At 40.9% G+C, this 20745-nt stretch overlaps 1 protein-coding gene across 2 annotated transcripts in view; it reads left to right on the top strand.

Annotated features, from left to right (window-relative positions):
• mrvi1 (murine retrovirus integration site 1 homolog) overlaps positions 1 to 20714 on the top strand; it is a 53278-nt gene extending 32564 nt beyond the window's left edge. The window contains exons 27-42 of one of the 2 annotated variants that reach the window (XM_017477866.3): positions 1918 to 1998; positions 2141 to 2175; positions 2286 to 2342; positions 3038 to 3442; positions 3663 to 3741; positions 3970 to 4093; positions 4334 to 4364; positions 6493 to 6633; positions 8553 to 8684; positions 12047 to 12200; positions 12297 to 12346; positions 12483 to 12656; positions 12870 to 12934; positions 13542 to 13661; positions 14928 to 15059; positions 16052 to 20714. In XM_017477866.3, the coding sequence (XP_017333355.1) occupies positions 1918 to 1998; positions 2141 to 2175; positions 2286 to 2342; positions 3038 to 3442; positions 3663 to 3741; positions 3970 to 4093; positions 4334 to 4364; positions 6493 to 6633; positions 8553 to 8684; positions 12047 to 12200; positions 12297 to 12346; positions 12483 to 12656; positions 12870 to 12934; positions 13542 to 13661; positions 14928 to 15059; positions 16052 to 16289 (2018 nt within the window). In that variant the 3' untranslated portion in view covers positions 16290 to 20714. Of the gene's footprint in view, positions 1 to 1917; positions 1999 to 2140; positions 2176 to 2285; positions 2343 to 3037; positions 3476 to 3662; positions 3742 to 3969; positions 4094 to 4333; positions 4365 to 6492; positions 6634 to 8552; positions 8685 to 12046; positions 12201 to 12296; positions 12347 to 12482; positions 12657 to 12869; positions 12935 to 13541; positions 13662 to 14927; positions 15060 to 16051 lie in introns of both variants that reach the window. The other variant, XM_017477865.3, reaches the window with a different exon arrangement.
• Positions 20715 to 20745: the final 31 nt, after the last annotated feature.

Here is a 20745-nt window from a genome sequence, read left to right as displayed (position 1 = left end):
ACCACAAGTTAATTCCTGATCGCACTTATGCTATAGCAGCTATAAACGGTCTTTCCCTTACCTGCCTCTCTTTTTATCCCTATTGAACATTAAAAAAAAAATTTAAAGGGGCAACTTGCCATGAGAAACTGCTAAATGTAACCTCGTCTGTCCTGAAGACTTTCCAGTGGCAGAAAACTTACTGACTGTTCCAAAGCACTGACGCTACAGACTCCTTCCAGACATAAATATTTCCTCACAGTGCACTTTGACACATCAACAATTACACCCATTTTAATCTGTTTATATGCAACGTCCAAAATACAGCTCCTCCGGAATGAGCTGTCGCTATAGCAACGATGCGGTAACTACTTCTTTCTTCCTTCGTCCTCTGCTTCTCTTTCTTCCATCTTCTTCTCCTTCTTTCTTCTTTGTTCTTGTCCTTCCTTCTTCTTCTCCTTCTTTCTTCTCCTTCCTCTTTGTTCTTCTCTCTTTCTTTCTTTCCTTCTTCTTCCTTCTTCTCCTCCTTTCCTTCTTTCTTGTCTTTCCTTCTCCTTCTTTTTCTTCTCCTTCCTCTTCCTTCTCCTTTCTGTTTCCTCTTCTTTCTCCTTCTCCTTTCTTCTTCTTCTTCTTCTTTCTCCTTTCTTCTTTTTCCTTCTCCTTTCTTCTTCTTCTTCTTCTTCTTCCTTCTCCTTTCTCCTTCCTCTTCTTTCTCCTTCTCCTTTCTTCTTTTTCCTTCTCCTTTCTTCTTCTTCTTTTTCCTTCTCCTTTCTTCTTCTTCTTTTTCCTTCTCCTTTCTTCTTCTTCTTTTTCCTTCTCCTTTCTTCTTCTTCTTTTTCCTTCTTCTTCTTCTTCTTCTTCTTCTTTTTCCTTCTCCTTTCTTCTTCTTCTTCTTCTTCTCCTTTCTTCTTTTTCCTTCTCCTTTCTTCTTCTTCTTTTTCTTCTTCTTTTTCCTTCTCCTTTCTTCTTCTTCTTTTTCTTCTTCTTCTTCTTCTTCTTTCTCCTTCTCCTTTCTTCTTTTTCCTTCTCCTTTCTTCTACTTCTTTCTCCTTCTCCTTTCTTCTTCTTCTTTCTCCTTTCTTCTTTTTCCTTCTCTCTTCTTCTTCTTCTTCTTCTTCTTCTTCTTCTTCTTCTTCTTCTTCTTTGTCCTTCTCCTTTCTTCTTTTCCTTCTCCTTTCTGCTTCTTCTTATTATTTTTCCTTCTCCTTTCTGCTTCTTCTTATTATTATTTTTCCTTCTCCTTTCTGCTTCTTCTTCTTTTTCCTTTCTTCTACTTCTTCTTTTTCATTCTCCTTTATTCTTTTTCCTTCTCCTTTCTTCTTCTTCTTTCTCCTTTCTTCTACTTCTTTTTTCTTCTTTTTCCTTTCTACTTCTTTTCCCTTCTCCTTTCTGCTTCTTCTTCTTCTTCTTTCTTGTCATTCCTTCTCATTCTTTCTTCATTCTCCTTCTTCTTTCTCCTTCTCCTTTCTTCTTCTTGAAGCTGCATTACTGTTATAGAAAATTAATCGAGACCTTCTGACCGCCCACACGTTGAATTCTCTAATCTAATATCGACGTTACTATTCAGACACGGTTCGCACAGTTTTCCGAGGGCAACGGAGTCGCGAGTCAGTGACTGGACGTTCAAATGCAGCTTTGTGTTGAATCTTACCAAAGCTTTCTACTTTTTCTTCGACTCGAACCCACCGTTTTGACGGGCTGCTCTGCTTGTCTGGCAGCCTTTCAATAAACCTACGTATTGTTCATTGTGAAAATGTCTTCAGGTGTCGTGATATGATTATTTTCTGCCACATCAGCCGGCCCTACTTCACTCTCCTCTCCGCTCCAGTAGGCCTCGCAGGCTTTTACTAAACTCCTGGTTTAAAGCTGTAAACGCTGTACAGGTAGTGATTTCCGGCAAATTCAAATCTGCTCAGCATTCATCGGGTTCCTTTTCAGCTCTCTCGCCCAACCCCACTCCAGGCTCCTCTCCTGTTCACTCCAGAAGCAGCTCCACCTCTGCACCGCCACCACAAATGGGTACAGATGCTATACACTACTACTACTACTACTACTACTACTACTACTAGCTACTTAAAATTGGTTCTTTATATATTTAATACATTGTGCCAGTTATTTTATTATTTTCTGCTTTTTTTTTTTGGTACCTTTTTATCTACAGAAGTCCTAGCAAATCCTCCTTCAAGCCCGAGTCAGGTTGGTTGTCTAGAATTCAAAGTCATTACACACACAGCTGTATACCGCTCCATCTAAAAACGTCCTTTTGTTGACTCACTATAATAATAACGATCGTTTTGTGTGGGCAGAGGTTGGAGGTGCCTGCAGCGCGGGACCACGGAGAAGCAAATAAACCCGAGCAAGAGGTCAGTCTAGCTTCTCGTCACACGTCACCATTTCTTTATTATTAAAACAAGTTAACTCGCGACATAGACCATGCCGCAGTTCATCCAATCGTTTACATTTATGTAAATCATGTAGCCCGTCGGCTAGAGAGGTCCGTTCGGAAACGGAGAGTGTTGACAGATTTTTGTCGGGTTTTTCATCGTATGTACTCCCTCTAGTCTGATGTAAACTGACATGGCTTCTTTTATAAATAAATAAATAAATAAAAAAGGCAGGATATTTAAAGACAAACAGCGAGGTTTTTGAGTTCATTCTCAAAATTTTTCATCTGTTCATGTTGATACTTTTGACTACCGCCACCAACGAAACACAAAATACACAACCACTTCATATTAAAATCGGACTGGTGTGACCGTTCAGTCATGTTAGCTGCTCGACTGGACGTGTAAGCGATGAATTTTACGTGACTGGATGTAAATGTACAAATGGTAGTTAAGCCGTTGTACAGAAACTTCAAGGGTTCTCACAGAGAGAAGGATCTTGATGTTCGAGGTGGCATTCTTTTTGTAACTTCGCATCAATTCAATAGATGTACTGTATGTTTTGTTCCAAGGCCCAGGTCATGTGTCATGTAAAATTCTGAAAATCGTCATAAAATAGACCAGAATACCTGTTACTGTTGAACCAGATTCAACGGTGTTCCTCTCCCGTGTAGACTCTGAAGAATTTTGTGGAATGGAAACCGCCTGAGAAGCGCAAGGTTTCCTCTGGCATGCTGACCCCCCGCCACACCGCCACCACCTCTGCACCAACCAAGGAGCTCACTAGGTCTCCAAAGGATAGTGCGGAGCTGTGCGTCTCCATGGAAGGGGGGAAAAAGCAAATTCCGGTTCCAGCGGTCCAGAAACCAGATAGCCAGACGCCGGCGACCGGAGTGGCCAAAGCGGTACAGCGGCCAGCCATGCAGCAAGCTCCGTGCACAGCTGAGATCAAGACCATCGGGGCCTTCCCGCCTCTCATGAGGGCCGTCTCCTGGGATACGGTGGGCTCTCTGAACATGAGGAACGGCGGACCCAAAGGAGAAGATGGCCTCTCTTATTCTGACAACCTGAAGCCTCCCGTGAGTGGCCAGAAATTATCCAAGCTGCGGGAGGTAATTCTTAAGATTCATGTCACTGCCTTTTCAGTGATGTTAATAGCTGAGAGAAGATTTTAGAACTTTTGGTAAGAGATTTAAAAAAAAAAAAAAAAAGGACAATGCTGTGTTTCTTTGATGGTCTGATATGGCTGGATAATAGCAGACAGAAAGCAGCTCACAGGAATTGTTTGTCATTTTTCAGGAAAATAAGCTGTTGAGGAACCAGAGCATCTCGGGGTCAAAGCTGCCAGACCTGAGCGAGACGGCCGAACAGGACCGAGGTGCGACCCAAGAGTTGGCATTTACTCCACCATAGCGCATATAATCCTGCGATCACCTAAAAACCTGTTCTTCCTATATAAATGTACAAAACATGCAATTACGTGCACATACCAGAAGATGGCGATGCATGTCATCATGAACATCCTTGCATGTCTTTAGAGAAAGTTTCCAATACTAGCAAAGGTGTGTATTTATTCAAATAACACATGGCTTGTTGTCACGATCAGATCCGTCGTCTTCTACGTCTGAGTCCACAGCAGACGAGGAGTTGAAAGAGAAAGCAGACGCCATGCCCAATATATCAGACATCATGCTGCGGAAGCTCAAACTACACAGAGGCTTACCAGGCTGGTGAGCGTTACACACGCATTATGATATATATATATATATATATATATATATATATATATATATATATATATATATATATATATATATATATATATATATATATATATATATATATAATATAATATAATATAATATAATATAATATAATATAATATAATATAATATAATATAATATAATATTTGCATTTGCCATCTGCGGCAGTAGAATCACAATCTAAAGCTCAATGTCCTATGTTTCAGTGCCCCTCCGCTCACAGAGAAGGAAGTCGAGGTGGGTGTCTAGTCATCTCATTTCAAACTTGGATGTTATTTCACTTGCCTTATTTTTATTTATTTATTTTTAAAATTAGTCTCACATCAGGGCTTAAATTGAGATTCAGGTGGAGGGGAAGCTCTAGTCTTTCCTGAGTGTGAGCAATGTTGGACAACGATACTGTTTAATTTTTATTAAATGGTACGTGAGGCGGCCGTGGCTCAGGTGGTAGAGCGGATTGTCCACTAATCGTAGGCTTGGATTTTCGATTCTCGGCCCACATGCCAAAGTGTCCTTGGGCAAGACGGTGAACCCCAAGCTACCATCATCCATCCATTTTCTGTACCGCTTATCCTACACAAGGTTGCGGGTAGCCTAGAGTCTATCCCAGGGGACTCTGGCCACGAGACACCCTGGATGGGGTGCCAACCCATCACAGGGCACTATCGCTCACACATTCGCACACTATAGACAATTTGGAAACACCAATCAGCCTACAACGCATGTTTTTGGAATGGGGAGGAAACCGGAGTACCCGGAGGAAATCATTGACGCATGGGGAGAACATTGCAAACTGCACAAACGCAGGGCAGAGGCGGGAATTGAACCCCCAACCCCTGAGGTGCGAGGCAAACGTGCCAATCACTTGCATAACATTATAGCAGGAAAAGAACACCATAGCAATAATCTAAACCAGAGGTTCAGAAACGTTTTGCAGCTAGGAATCCCTATAAAGTCGAATTTATCGTTACCATTAATTAAGTGTATATGTAAGTCGGATTCTAGCTATTTATTACAGCCATAGAGCTTTTTATTCCTGAAATGTCCACCTATAGTTCAATCTGATATTAATAAGCGACTTCTTATCGAGATATTAGACCCGTTCAATTCAAGTAACTAATATGCTAATAAGCGTAATATCTCAATAATAAATGTAATAATTTTGATAACGGAGGATTGATTTTATACTGCTGTAACGCAATGAAAAAATCGCAGACCCCCTGGCTACGCTTCCCCAGACCCCACGTTCAGAATCACTGATCTAGGAATCATTCATTAATGTAGTAAGTAAGTTAAGATATTGCAAAACAGCAGAAAGGATTGAAAATGTATTGTAAATGAATGTCAAACTCAGGATGAGGAAATCATAATTGTAAACATGCAACACCAGGAAACGTCAGGGACCCTAATAGTCTACGACTGTTCTAATGTCACATGATCATGAGTAGTGTGTAGCTGTCTAGGGGTTATCCATCAGTTCAATCAAATTTACCAAGGTTGTACTAGAAACGTTTCACTTCCATCATATTCTAGGTCTGAAGCTCGGCTCTGCTTATTGTTCATGTAAACCGAAGGTCTTTGCTGTGTGTCTGAGTCGGCATGGAGGGAAGCTCGACCCACCAGAGAGGGTTGATTTTGAAATAAACCCTGTTAGAGGTGGGATTATGAGGATGATTGGAAGGATAACTTTTTATTACACCGCGATGAGTCATAACGTTGTTGTACTGAACTTTCCAGTGTTTGCTACTGGTCAATGGTACATCGTGTCCCTGAAAGTGTTTTGAAAGTACTAAAGAATGGAAAAAATTCATGGCACTCTCAAGCCCAGCTTAGGATGAACCAATTTGCAAGACCTTAGTGGTTTCCTGTCCTCTACATGGAAGCACAAACATGCCTCGATGCCTGGATGTGAGCTGCTCCCAGGATGACGCTAGCAAGCTGGCCAAGGTCATGGCCTGGTATTTTGCTCTCGGTGGCTTTTCCACCCCTGACATTCACGCTGGGCTATTTACTACCCCTTGCTTTGATCATAACCGTAAAACAGAGAGACTTTCAGGACATTTCTGCATCTCTACATCCATCTCTGCTTTGATCTCCTGCTTAATGAGCTGAATACTAAACGGCTGGGCATTATTGTTTTTTCTCCTGGAACTTTTATAGGGCACTCTAGTTTTATCAGATGCCAATATTTTCTTTTTGTTGGCCTCCTTATAAGGCATTCCATCCTCTGAGTGATTGACCTTGTTTATGACAGTCACCTTGTATATTGGTTTCCAGTTGAACCTCTATGTTTCCTGGCTTTTGTGTATGTTCTCTTTTCTTTGTCCGGCGGACGAATGACGCAAGATGTATCCTCTCCCTGCAGAATGCCTTTGTGCAGCTGTCTCTAGCATTCCGAAATGACAACTACACGCTGGACACCAGACTGAAGCAGGCAGAGAGGGAACGCAACCTTACGGAGGAGAACACTGAGAAGGAACTGGAAGAGTTTAAAAACTCACTGAAGGTGAGTCTAGTGGGGGGGGACTGACCCCATATACCTCATAGAGCAGGGGTTCTTAACCTTTTGATAGGTATGCAAGATCTGCCTATTGGCACCACCTCCAGGCCATGGAAGATAGTCTAATGTCGATTTAACAGCTGAACATGATCAACAGTTGGGTAGGGGAGGGGGGGTGGTATATACAGGGTGGCGGTATATACAGGGTGGCAAACTCCAAATAGGGGTCTCATGGGGGGGTTAAGAACCCATGTCATAATATTTATGTATAGCAGATGTAAAATTGGAAGTTTAAAGAATGGGATTTGGGATTTAATGGGATTTAAGCAGGTAGGTCTAGAGAGTACGACCTTACTAAAAAAAACTGAGAGGGAATTAGAAGTATTTAAAAACTCACCGAAGGTCAGACTAGTGTGAAAGACAATCCATATTCCTCATGGAGATTGAACAATAGCAGACCCAGAATTGAACCTTGAGGCATACCATTTGATGACTCTTGACATCTTAAGATGTTACTCCCTGGTGCTGCATAATATTCATGGCCCAATAGCTTTATGTTCCGGTGAACAGCCTAGGACTGAACCAAGAAAGATGTTGCATTATTGTACTAGATTGACTGTTTCAAAATCACACCGATTTTGCACACAGACTTTGTCAGGATGGGTTTGAAGAAATGACAGGATTTGGTATTTAACTGGATAGGTCCAGGGAGTGCAGCCTTACTGACCAGAACACTGAGAGGAGCTGAGAGAGTTTAAAAGCTTACTGAAGTTCAGACTAGTGTGCAAAAAGACACCATATTGCTCATAGAAATTGAATAATAGTAGACCTAGAACTGAGCCTTGAGGCACAATCGACTGTCCCAACTTTATTGGAGTGTATTGCAGTCATGAGATTTGAAATGGTGTATATTTTCAAAAATCACATTCATAAAGTAAAACATCCAACAATGTGTGTTTTTAATATAGAACAGGGTGAATTGAATTTTCAAAAGACTCGTCTTATTTTTCTTTTTTGCATGTTCCATACTGTCCCATTTCATTTAATTAAAATAATGTTATTTATTGAAGCAAAAAAGTTCTCCAATACCAACTGGGCCTGTATGAAAATCTATTGGTCCCCATAGTTACTAACTTCTAAAAAATCTAGGTAACTGAAAAGAACCACAGTGAGAGCCGTTATCTCCAAATTGAAAAACTCCCGCACAGTCGTGAACCTACCCAGAAGTGGCCAACCCTCCAAAATTCCTCCATGAGCACAGCAACTACTCATCCAGCAAGTCACAAAAGAGCCAACAGACGAACATTTAAGGCTCACCTGATTTTTGCCAAAACACACCTTGCTGATCCTAAAACCTTTTGAGAGAATGTTCTGTGGACTGATTAGTCGGAAGTGGAACTGTTTGAACGACAGAGGTCTCGTTACATCTCGCGTAAACCAAACACAGAATTCCACAAAAAGAATACTGTACCTATGGTCAAGCATGGTGGTGGAAGTGTGATGCTGTGGGGATGCTTTGCTGCTTCAGGGCCTGGGCAAATTGCAATAATTGACTGTATCGTTTACTCGGGTTGCCTGTGTTTTATGTTGTATTTTGTTTGCATATCTAAAACTATTTAGTATGTGAGACACACAAGCAGAAGAAATCAGGCAAATTCTTTTTCACAGCACTGCAGGTTGTGGACAATATCAGAACTGTCGTTCCCCATGTGCCCCATTATTTGCAATGTAAATAATTTGGTTTTGGGTGGATAAATAAACTCTTCCATCCCTTGGGTGTGATGAGGATTTCATTGTTGGAGCTGTGAGAAGAGAACACTTCTGAGATGGTACAGTTGATGAGCATATCCGTGTTTAAGCATAAGCAGTCCCGTTGAATTCCCCGAAGGCCAGAGAGCAAAGTTCACATGTCTTTTCTGTTTCAGACCACAGTGTCTCTCTGGCAGAATGCAGAGCAGAGGGAATTCTACCAGCGCCTCATCGAGACCGTAGCTGTACTGCACCGCCTCGCCAACCGTCTGTCCAGCCGGGCAGAGATGGTGGGTGCAGTGCGACAGGTAAGCCAGTCCGTGCTCTGCTGCAAGACCAGAGCGAATAAACTCCTAATGCCCATATGCTTATTCTGTTCAAGTGGTTTAAGGGGAACAGGAATGTGCCTTTTCCCGGCAGATAAGATTCGTTTGTGAAAGATTGAGCTCAATGTTATGCTTGCCCTTAAGGTTAATGTGAGGGCCAAAGTAAACTTTGTGAATGGAGAAACACTGAAGTGCTTGGTTGCATGTTGTCCATGGCAACGCCGTTAATATTAGACTCTGCATACCTTAGGGGCTGCTGCGAGTGTCCTTCGTTCCATTAGCCAACTTTATACCAGCTTCTATTAGTGTAGCTCTGAATGCCTTAATGATGCAAGATCCTACATCTTTATGATCGCAAAATAATTTTCTCTGGAGGAAAAAACGGATAGAAATGGCAGCATTGTCTGCGTGGTGTGAATTCTGGCTCTGACAGTTCCTCAACCTCGGCTCAATCACTCCAGTTCATAATGGGTCGCAGTTTAGTTTTAATCCCACTGACTCAGTTTTATTTTTCATTTGAACCTGACCGTGATCTTTTCTAACGAATTTACTTGGTTCCCAAAATATAAACCATCTAGAAGCCTTATTTTAAACCAGTGCAGCCCTGACTAGGCAGATACTAAGAATGAACACTGTACATTCATGTTAATAAGCGTGGTCAGCTTTTCACTTTTCTTTTTTTATTTTTTAAACTGTGTCTGGTGCACACCTCTAGTCTCAACCGGATGCCCCTGACCCTTTCTGGCATGCTTTCAAAAAAACAAAACGAAAAACAATGAATAGTGCATCTCTGATTCATATCTGTTTTTGGACCACATTGCCTGTGGATCCAGAATAATGAACAGTGGTTACAAAAATTCTACACACCCCTGTTTATAAAATGGCAGGTTTTTGAGATGTTAATAAAACAAACTAACAAAAAAACAACAAGAAATGATGATGGGGGGTGCGACAAAAAAGCTTGCATAAGTGTACGCACCCTTTTATAGTTGCGAATGTGGCAGTGTTCAGAATCAACCAATCACAACGAAACTCGTGTTAAATACTAATTAGTGTACACCTGCCGTTAATTAAAGTGACCGATTTAACCCCGAATAAAGTACAGCTGTTCCGATGGGATTTTCCTGACATCTTGGTAACGTCCAACTGGAAAAGCCGTCGGCCGCAAAGAGCTTACAAAGCAGGTACGGGATCTCATTGTTTGAAAAATATCAATCAGGAGGGGGTGACACAAATTTTTTTCCAAGGCATTGGATGTACCCTGGAACACTGTAAATGCTATCAACAAGTAGAGAAAATCTGGCTCGACAGTGACCCTACCAAGAACAGGATGTCCCTCTAAAATTGATGAGATCAGGAGAAAACTGGTCAGGGAGGCTGCCAAGAGGCCTAGAGGAACAATAAATGAATTGCAGCAATTTCTGGAAAGCACTGGTTGCTCCCTACATGTGACAACGATCTCCCGAATTCTTCACATGTCTAGGCTATGGGGTAGGGTGGCAGAACGTAAGCATTCTTTAAACCAAACAATAGATAAAAAAAAAAAAATTCATCCAATCTCCCAGAACCATGTGAAATAATGTCTAATGATTGAAGTTAAACTTTTTGGCTAGAACACCAAAAGATATAGGTTTGGCATAAATAAAACACAGCACTTCAACAAAAGAATACCCTCCCTACGGGGAAGCGTGGTGGTGGCAGCATCATACTTTGGGGCTGTTTTTCTTCAGCTGGAACTGTGGTTTTAATCAGGGTGGAGGGAATAATGAACAGCTCCAAATACCAGTCCATTCTGGTGCAAGACCTTAAGGCTTCTGCTAAAACACTGAAGACGAAGAGGAATTTTACCTTTCAGCATGACTACGACCCAAACAACTGGTTAAGAGGGCTAGCTCTGTCCTGGTCTGCCTTCTGGACAGCGTAGAGGTGGTGGTGGAGCGGAGGATGTTAGCAAAGCTGGCGTCAATCATGGGCAGCTCCTCTCACCCCCTGCATGAGACGTTGGGGTCCCTGAGCAGCTCCTTCAGCAGCAGACGACTGCACCGTCTGTGTAAGAAGGAGCGCTACCGCAGGTCCTTCATCCCCACAGCAGTCAGACTCTTTAATGTAAAAACAACGCAATGTAGCACTGCTAGCTGTTAAGCAGCATCAGCAAACACGTTCATAATACTCTGTACTATGTATATTTATTAAGTTTATTACTCTTTTTGTTGCTCACCCTCTACTGTGACCTGTGCAATATTCCATTCGTTACTTATCTGTATACGAACGAGGTGTTACTCATCTGTATATATACTTATTCATCTGTATATAAAAGGAGGTGTTCACAGTTTACTTATTATTATTATTATTATTATTACTCTTATTCTTATTTTTCTATTCCTATTCATTCTATTTAATGTGTATCTTCCTATCTGTTGTTGTGTGTAATTGTTGATCCCACACTGAGGAAATTCCCACTTTACAGCAGCTCAAAGTTTTCTTATCGTATCATGGCTGACTCTGCGCTCTGACCCCAGCTTCCTGACAGGCTGGGGTATGCGAAGAAGACAATTTCACTGTGCTCTACTGTATATGTGACCAATAAAGACTCATCATCATTATCATTATCATTATCAAAGCAAACCTCCAGAATAACAAAGGCGTGGTTTCACTAAAACAAGTTCAAGGTTTTGGAATAGCCCAGCCAGAGTCCAGAGCTAAATCCAGTCAGAGATCTGTGTGGTGACCTGAAGACTGCTGCACACAGGAGGTGCCCAGCCAAATTGACTGAGTTGGAAGGCTTTTGCAAGGAAGAATGGCAAAATGTCGCTAAATCGAGACGTGTCCTACTGATCGACCCTTCACCAAAAAGGTTGAATGCTGTGAATTTAAAATCTAAAGGTGCTTCAACAAAGTATTAGTTAAGGGACTCTTATGCGACCAGGTTATTGTTCTTCTTTTTTTTCTTTTTTTCTTAAATTTTTTTTCCCCCTAAAATGATTCTTATTGTGTTTCACTTTAATTAATAGGTTAAAATTTCACAATAAAGATAGAAAAGGTTCCGACATGATTTATGATGGTTTCACAAAAACCTGGTATTTAAACAGGGGTGTGTAGACTTTTTATATCCGCTGGATTTAGTTACATCTCTTCTCGTTACAATAGAATATAGCAGCACATTTTTAAAGATGTTTTGATCCAACACAGAATATTAAGCCTCGACTTAATGTTAGTCAAAACATCCAGCCCTACTGAATCTTTTTATATTATGCTGATTATTGAAATAATTGTCCAGGCATCAGTGCGTATAAAGATGTTATGTCTTGGTGTTTGGTGTTCATCACTGTGTTTCAACATGGCAGGAGAAGCGGATGAACAAGGCCACTGAGGTGATGATGCAGTATGTCGAGAACCTAAAGAGAACCTATGAGAAGGATCATGCAGAGCTGATGGAGTTTAAGAAACTAGCCAACCAGAACTCGCCCCGTTGTTATGGAAGCTCAATGGAAACTGGAGGTAATCTGTGGAGCAATGATGACTCCAGTGCTGAATGAATTGTACACTTCTGAATGCTAATTGTTTTTGATTTGATGCTTTTCTTTTCTGGATTAGATGATGGAGTTCCACGTGCAGCGAGATCCATGTCTTTGACAATGGGAAAGGTATTACGTTTTCCAATGAATCATCTGTTCATATGAATCAATGAATGATTCAAATATTTTAGATGTGGAAAAAAATGCATCAGAATGGTTTGGTAAGATGGAAGGAATATGAATTCTGCGTACTTTACACTCCAAGGCTTTACCCAGAAGGAGAGTCAGCGTAGCTGTGGTCCCCAAATTTAATCTCCTGAACATTCCTGGTCAGACTCCAACCACAGGGGGTCCCGCTCCAGGTCCTGGAGCTAATTTTTGCACTGCTGCTGGCCCCGGCCCCAGCCCCGGCACTGGCCCTGGTGCACTTCCTGTACTGGTGAGCTCCATTTTGGTCAACTCTTCCTGTCGGACAACAGTGTAGCCCTCCATTCTGTGTCTGTTGGGTGATTGATGATGCTTTCAGTGTTGATGTAAGAGAACTGTATGCACTTTATCAGCAACACGTGCAAGAAGTTCTGGTCATTTGTCAAGAACTTGAGCAAGAACGAGGCTTAGAAATTTCATTTGTGTTCCTCGTTTTAATGTTTAGTGCGAGGCGAACAGTTTGAAGAGCGACTCCACTTCAGATCCGGCGCAGCAAACAGCAGGGGAAATGTGAGTAATTTAAATACTAAACACTTAACAGAAATATGCCCAAGAAATTTCAAGCTCTGGAAATGTAATCTTCGAGTCCCAAGGTCATTTATGGTTCCTTCAAAACAAGATTCTTTATCGTGGCCTCTTGTGATGTTGCAGGATATTTTGTTTGTTTGTTTCACCCTGAGAAAGCCCCTGTCAAGGAGTGGGTCAGTTAATCATTGAGACTAAAATATTTACCAGCCTTGGATAGTGTTAGACGTGCTGCAAGAGCCCCAAATGCAGCAGGTTTAACATGCTATTCTGAGATTTAAACTAAACATTCGAGCTGGAGTGTTTGACACAGTCCAGGCATCTGGCTCGCTGCTCACTCTTGTTAATAAGGTGAGACTAAAAGCCCCATCGTGCCATGTCTCTCATCTGAAGCCTGATATTTGGGCATGAGAGAAGACGTTTAATGCTCTGAGTACTAAATGTTCAAACAGTGATGTTTTTTTTTTTAAGACACAAGTTTTACATAATGTCCGGCTACTTGCCTAAAACGTACATTATAGCACATTCTGCGTAATGGTACAAGTTTATAGCTCCAGTGCTAACTCCTCTTTCCTATTTGAAAACAATGCAGTGGAAAAGTTCTGCTGGAGCAGGAAGGTGAGACAGCTAACCCGGCCAAAGCTTCCTGTATTCCAGAAGAGATCAGAGCTGAGATCAAGGCCAAGATCGAGGAGGAAGCCTACAATAAAGGGTAATGCCTCGATATCTTCGATTCCACACACACATTAGCATCTCCAAGCGATACGTGGTGTTCACAGGCTGTTGTTTTGACGGCGATCATGTAGAAGTGACTGGCTAGGGTAAAACTACTGTATGTGAATGGGTCGAGTCAGCTTTACTGTCGCAGTAACATGCTCCTACGGCTAATGTAAAGTGCATGCGACAAAATGCATGGCGACGACGACATGAGATAGTGGACAGAGGTATCGCATACACATACAAACCTAACTACAAATACAAATCTAATCATTTAAAAAGGAAAGCTTACAGATAAAGAAATGCATTTATTTAGGTTTTTCAGAACCCACTGGTTTAATTTGTCTGAAAAATATATCCCATGTAGAAGAATGATCAGGTCAAAGTACTTTGCAATAATTTTGCCGGAGTCTCCTAATCTATTAAAATATCCAATCAAACCATGCCTCTTGTATTTGCTGACCCCCACACCATCTTACTAGATGGACAGATCACTGGTTTGCATATTTCAGTTTTTTCCTATGATCTGGAATGGTGCTCCTGGCTGGCTCGCCAATCCTAAGGTCAAAGCCCATGACAATGTGTTGGAAAGTTGAAGTTAAGCATCGTTAGTCTAAAGCTAGTGAACTTCCACTGGTGCATGACGAGATGACGGTTAATGGTAAGAGACAGTCCGTTGTGACTCTTGCTTCATATATTGTGAGCTGTAAGAAATTTGTGTAGACTGTGGCTATATGGAGCATTCTCCAAAAACAGATACAGGCATCACTGGTAACCAGTTTGATGCAGATTCATGCACAGACCCACAAACAGAACAGCCTATCTAGCTGGCATCAGTTTTAGCAAATGCGTTGGCACGTAACACTCACCAAGTTTGTTTGAGCTGGGGTGTACGGATGTCACAAACTCTCTTGTTTGTGTCATCAATAAACCGTTGCATTGGTTGGACCTTGAGTTGTCGATCTTCAGAACACCGCTTGAATCAGGGTCGAGTTGAGTTCTCGATCTTTAGTTGGGTCTTCCGTAACTCCTGGCTGGCTCACCAGTTATTATGTTGAGATTTTTATAAACCTTCTATAAATGAGGTCATCATGTCTCCTACATAATGCTCACAGTGTGAAATAGGTGGACGCCAAAACAACTTGCCCATTGTTAGCATATCAGGCACATAAAACACGTGCATGATGGACCCAGATTTATATTTACGTTCCAACAAATATGGCCACGTGAAATCTTGAATAGTATGCATGTACATCTGCAGGTATCAGGAAGGACTGAAAAGACTTAAAGAGCTCCAGGAAATGAAGGAGCAGGAAGAGAAGGCAGAAGAAAAAGAGACCGAGCCAGAAGAGATAAATGGAGAAGAGCTGGAAGAAGAAAAAAAGCCAAGCAGGTACTGAGAAATTATCGATCTGTTTAAAAGGCCATTTATAGTTCATTTATTTTTCCCTAAATGTTTAGGCTTTAAGTAAGGAATTCAACATTCAGGGGCATGCTGTTGAGGAAGATGTAATCTGGTCCAACACAAAGTGGATTATTTACCTATACAGGATGTAACAAAGTGTTTTATTCCTCTTATACCACAGTGATTGGCTAATGTTAATGATTTTAATGGATTAATGAACCCTATGACATGCATTTGTTTTTTTTTGTTTTTAAACCATTTATAGATACAGTAAATGTTAGATTGTCCATGAGACAAAAATGATGGCATGTCCCCTTACATTATAGCAGCTATAAATAGTCATTCCATCACCAGCCTCTCTTATTTTATTTATTCACCCCCCCCCCCCCCCCACTCTCTTGAAGTTATAAAGCCAAAAAACGCAGGTTGTCATGCTACAGAGAAACCACAAAAGACCTGAAGGGTTTCCTGAGGCAGAAATCATACTGCTACACAGCGCTGACACTGGAGACTCCTTCCGTAAATGTTAACGATCTAACAGAAGTCGTAATGAAATCAACGACTATACAGTTTTAATCCATTTATTATTAGTAGATTATTTAGATTCTGTATCGTCTAACATACAAATCGCTCAGAATGAGCTGTTACTATAGAAACGATAATGTATCAGAATGAGCAGATTAATATAAACTCCTTTGGACCAATCAGATTTGAGACTTGAACAGTGCTGTGGTATAACGCGAACTAGCTTTGAATTTCTGGTAGATAGCTTTTGTAAAAATATCATATCTGCTATAGTGACCCTGGAGACTCTTACATCCAACATCTGCTTCAGCTTAGGGGGGTGGTGGTGGTGGTGTTAGCCGATTTAGCTGGACCTTGTCATAAGAAACCCAGTTTTAGAAAACCCGGTAAATGAATATTTTGACCATCTATATTAAATTTATTTTTATTTCTACCTTTCTACCTACTTCTACCAGGTTTGAACGAGTTCTGGAAGTCCTTGAACGAATATGTCCAAAGATCTTCAGGAGGAACCGGACGCTATGGATTGTACTTACTTTGTTCTTAGTAGTGTTCCTTTTAGTCAACCTTATAAACTTCTTCAGCAACCTCTACGCCGATCACGCAGACGCAACGGCAGAAAAGTCCAACGTTCCTGGCAAGAAGAAGTTTTTAGGACTGCGTGTCGGATCAAAAAGTCCGAGTCCAGAGTAACACCAAAACTGCACTTCAGAGACGGTTTGAGGAGTTGATTAACTTGAACCTTTGGAACCTTCGTTGTGTCATGAGGAACCAAATAACTTAATTTAAGCTGTTTTTTTGTTGTTGTTTTTTTAACGAAAATGGGCAAAATCGCAACAAATCCTGTCGAGTCCGAAGTCCTCGTAAGATTATATATATAGTTTGATATGTAACAATTCGAGGCAATGGTCACATTTAATGAGATTTGAGATTACATTACCACTCAAACTTTACTATTTTATTCTCAGGTTGAGAAATTAAGGACACTATTTACGAGCTTTAATCTCTGGTATGGGTTTTGAAATTCATCGCTGACGTCTTCATCGTCTGTTTGATCTGGCATTCCGGGGTAGCTTTTGCGTTCAAGTTTTGTGCAACACGATAGGTTTTGATTTTCGATTCGGTAGATTTTCAGATTTGACGTGTTGGATGGTGTCCTTGGAGCACGTTAGTGTGAAGAATTTTCCACACCAAAAAAAAACAAACAAACAAAAAAAAAAGTCAGACAACACTTACCTTCTTTCCTAGCACCAGAGGTTTGTCATTGTTTTAGATCATTCATTTTCAAGTGTGTTAATGGTTTGTTGTGCCACTCCACTCCTGTTAATAAAGGGGCCTTTAAAAAAAAACAAAAAACAAATAATAATAATTTTAAAAAAAAGGTCCAGCAGTTTCACACACGGTAATAAAATGCGCTACGTGTCACAATCTTGTATTTATTTATTTATTTATTTATTTATTTATTTAAAATTCAGCTCAGTTAACCCTCACACTGTTAGTAGTGTATTAACCTCTTCCTTCATATTATAGTTAAACCAAGCAATGGGATTACGTACCTGTATGATGGTAGGGTATGTTACATCACGATGAGGAAATCTCAAATGGTTCTAATGTCAGTGCTGTTACAATGCTGTTCTAGGAAAATAATCAAGCACGTGATGGTGTGACGAAACAGATTTACATCCCAAAGTTGATTATTTTCCAGCAGCCTGTCCAGAAGTGTTTTAGTCGTCTTCTACCACAGCATTTTACCAATCAGTGTTTTATTTATTAACTAATGACAATTCATACTTTTTTCTTTTTTTTTTTTTTTTTTTTATCCATTTATAGCTACATTTTAATGTTGTGGAACAAGTGAAACCAGTCTTATCGCTAATGTTATAGCAGTCACTGTATAAACAGTCATTTCGTCACCAGCCTCTCTTCGCGCAACCCCAACCCCAAAAAAACGTAGCTTGTCAAGTTTTTAAAAATTGTTTTGTTTTTTTTTTACAGCTTTACTGTGTACTTTTTATCTGTTTGTGATTGTGTTTCATGCTGTACAAACATTTCCCTAACCAGCCTCTTTCTTTTTCTTTCTCTAGCTTTCTTTTGAATTTAACGAGGCCAAAAAAACCCACACCAAAAAAAAAAAAAAAAAAATTCCCAGAAGTTGATTATTTTCCTTTAACAGCACATGCTGAATTGTTTGCCACACTAATTTTCCCAACAGTTCCAATTTTTTATTTCTTCATCCACACCACGTCATGGTTTTTAAACACCGACGGTTGCATTCGATGATGTGGGATGTTCACAAAACACGTTCGCTCCGGTTCAAATGTACGGCTTGTGTTATAGCGGCTATAAGTCGGTCGCTCGCTAGGCTCTTACAGTTGTTGATAGATAAATAAATAAATAAATAAACGCAGGTTGCAGAGAAACCGCAAAGAGTGAAAACCCTTCTACCCCGAAGACTTTCCTATGGCAGAGAATTTCCCGTTCCAAAGCGCTGACACTGGAGACTCCTCCCATAAACGTTAAACGTCTCCTTAAAGAAAACGCCATATCGACGTTTACACGCTTTTCTTTGTCACAACAACTACACGTTCTTAATGTTTTATTATTAGTCCTTAGATAACGTCACTCATCCACCATACACGTCCCTGTGAATGAGCTGTCGCTATAGAAACGATAACGTATTCGAACGAGCGCGTTGATATACACTTGTGATCTGCCGATACACTACTGTCAGGGTTGCTGTTGTAGAAAATGAATCTCCACCTTCTGAGAAATCAGAATGGAGAGATCGACAGAGCTGTGGTATAGCAGGTGCGGCAAGTGCAATGAATTCGAGTAAATCTGCAAAATTTTCATAAATAGTATTGTATATTTAGTAGAACTGATGGAGGAACTGAAAAACAACACGGCTCGTTGTTTTGTTTTGTTTTTTCTCCTAGCGTGCAGCAGTTTGTCGCGTTGCCATGATGAGTCGATATTACGCAAACCTCAGCAGGGAACAAAAGTGCACGATCAATTCCGACAGAAAATCTGCTGACTCGCTGATGATGGCTCATACTTCCTGTATTCCTGCGTCATTTCCCCATCTGTGGTGTGTGTGTGTTGCTGGAAGCAGGCTGTATGTCAGTGAAAGATCACAGGAAGTGTAAAGAACATTTGCTTGTTAAGAAAATGTGTATATATAAAATCTATTTTAACGTAATCTCCGTCCACTGTATCTGTAGTGATTCAAAAAAGGCAAGGAAAATGTTTACTCCAAAGCCATTTATATAATGGAAGTCTAAGGGCAGTTGCTGGATGGGGAAATATTAAAAACCTTAACCTTATGCTCACACTAGCAAGGGACTCTCCTGCTTCCTTCTGAGCTTTACTTGCGTCTGTACACACGTAATGAAAGGTCGTACATGATGGGGATGCGAACTAACCTCATGTAGGAGCTAAAGTCCGAGGAATCCTTTTAAGCCAATCCGTTTGGATTTGTCACTTTAGAGTGTCATGATTTAAAATTTGCACAGAATTGAGAAAATCTCCCACGACGTTCACACCAGCATGCGACAGTGACTGTTTATTTTCCGATCAGCCAAAACGTTAAAACCACCGAGAGGTGACGTGAATAACATCGATTATCTTCTTACAGTGGCACCTGTCGAGGGGTGGGGTATATTTATTAGGCAGTAAGTGAACAATAAGTTCTCGAAGTTGATGTGCTGGAAGCAGGGAAAATGGGCAAGCGTGAGGATCTGAGAGACACTGACGAGGGTTAAAATGTGATGGCTAGACGACTGGGTCAGAGCATCTCCAAAGCAGTAGGTCTTGTGGGGTGTTCCCGGTATGCAGTGGTTAGTACCTATCAAAAGTGGTCCATGGAAGGACCGATCTCAATCCGATCGAGCATCTGTGGGACGTTCTGGACAAACAACTCTGATCCACGGAGGCCCCACCTCGCAACTTGCAGAACTTTTTAACGTCTTGGTCCCAGTCTTGTGGAGGCCATGCTGTTTTGGCAGCACAAGGGGGGCCTACACATTATTAAACATGTGGTTTTAATGTCATGGCTGACCAGTGTATATTTTATGTATGACATTTTTCTTAATTCTATGCAAATTAGGTATGACACGGTAAAGCTACAAATTGACTGAACACAATAAAAACAGAACAACAACTTGGAACCAGGGTTTCATCTTTTCCTGTGAAATACGGCCTTGGGTGAAATGTGTGCAGAAACATTACAAAGAAAAAATGAAGCTTGAAAGGAAGTAGCGGATATCGTTACTTCCTCTAGAAAGTGAACGCAGCCGGTACAATTGACGTGCTTTGGTCTACGGTTTTGCAGGCAGATCAATTAACAATTGATCTTCACTTCGATTAGCGTATTGCTTGATTTTAGTGTTGCGCTAGTTAGCTTCAGAAGCATTTACAGTTTTGGCTGCTATTCTTTCTCGTTCTCATTCAAAAATTCAAAATAAAAAAAAACGCCCACAAGAGAGAAATTTACAAGTGACACGAGTGACTCGTCACTTTCCAAAAAAGTGTTGTGTTTATCCATACGCCATAAGAGCCACTCCACTGGTCACCACGGCAAAAATAGTTCCTTCTCTGCAAGGACCAGTTATACATTTATAGATTTGAGTTCAACAACTGCCCTTAGTTTTCAGTAAACGATCTGTTCTTATCTAGGAAAAGGGAAGTGTGTACTGTAATTAAGCATACATTACAGATATCATGGATAGAGATTATACACACACAAATACAAAAATGCAGGAGTATTGCACTAATCACTCTTATAATTGGGTACAAAAGCTAAACAAACAGTCCTGGGAGACGAAACAATTTCATATCAAGCTTTAAACAGTAGTCTTATGGGAACGCTTCAAAGACTTGTTTATTCTAGACGTTCCCAAAGAGCCATAATTGTCTCTTGGTCAATCCTACAAACCGTCTGGGGTGCCAATATTTTAACTCGTACCATTACACGCTTTGTTGAGTGTGAAGTTTTTGGAAAAGCTGATCAAGTTTAAGCGTACGGTCGGTTATCGGAGAGCCATCGCTGCTTGGCCAGGTTCCCTCCTGACCTCAGCAAAGAAGCAAGCCCATTTCCTCCTGTTTCCTATTCCCCGAGCACTGTGGCCTCACCGTGACACACGGTACGGGG

This window comes from Ictalurus punctatus, chromosome 10 (assembly GCF_001660625.3).
Source record: "Ictalurus punctatus breed USDA103 chromosome 10, Coco_2.0, whole genome shotgun sequence".
Lineage (NCBI taxonomy): Eukaryota > Metazoa > Chordata > Actinopteri > Siluriformes > Ictaluridae > Ictalurus > Ictalurus punctatus.
The sequence above is the reverse complement of the archived record's forward strand: the minus strand, read 5'-3'. Positions and strand labels throughout refer to the sequence as shown.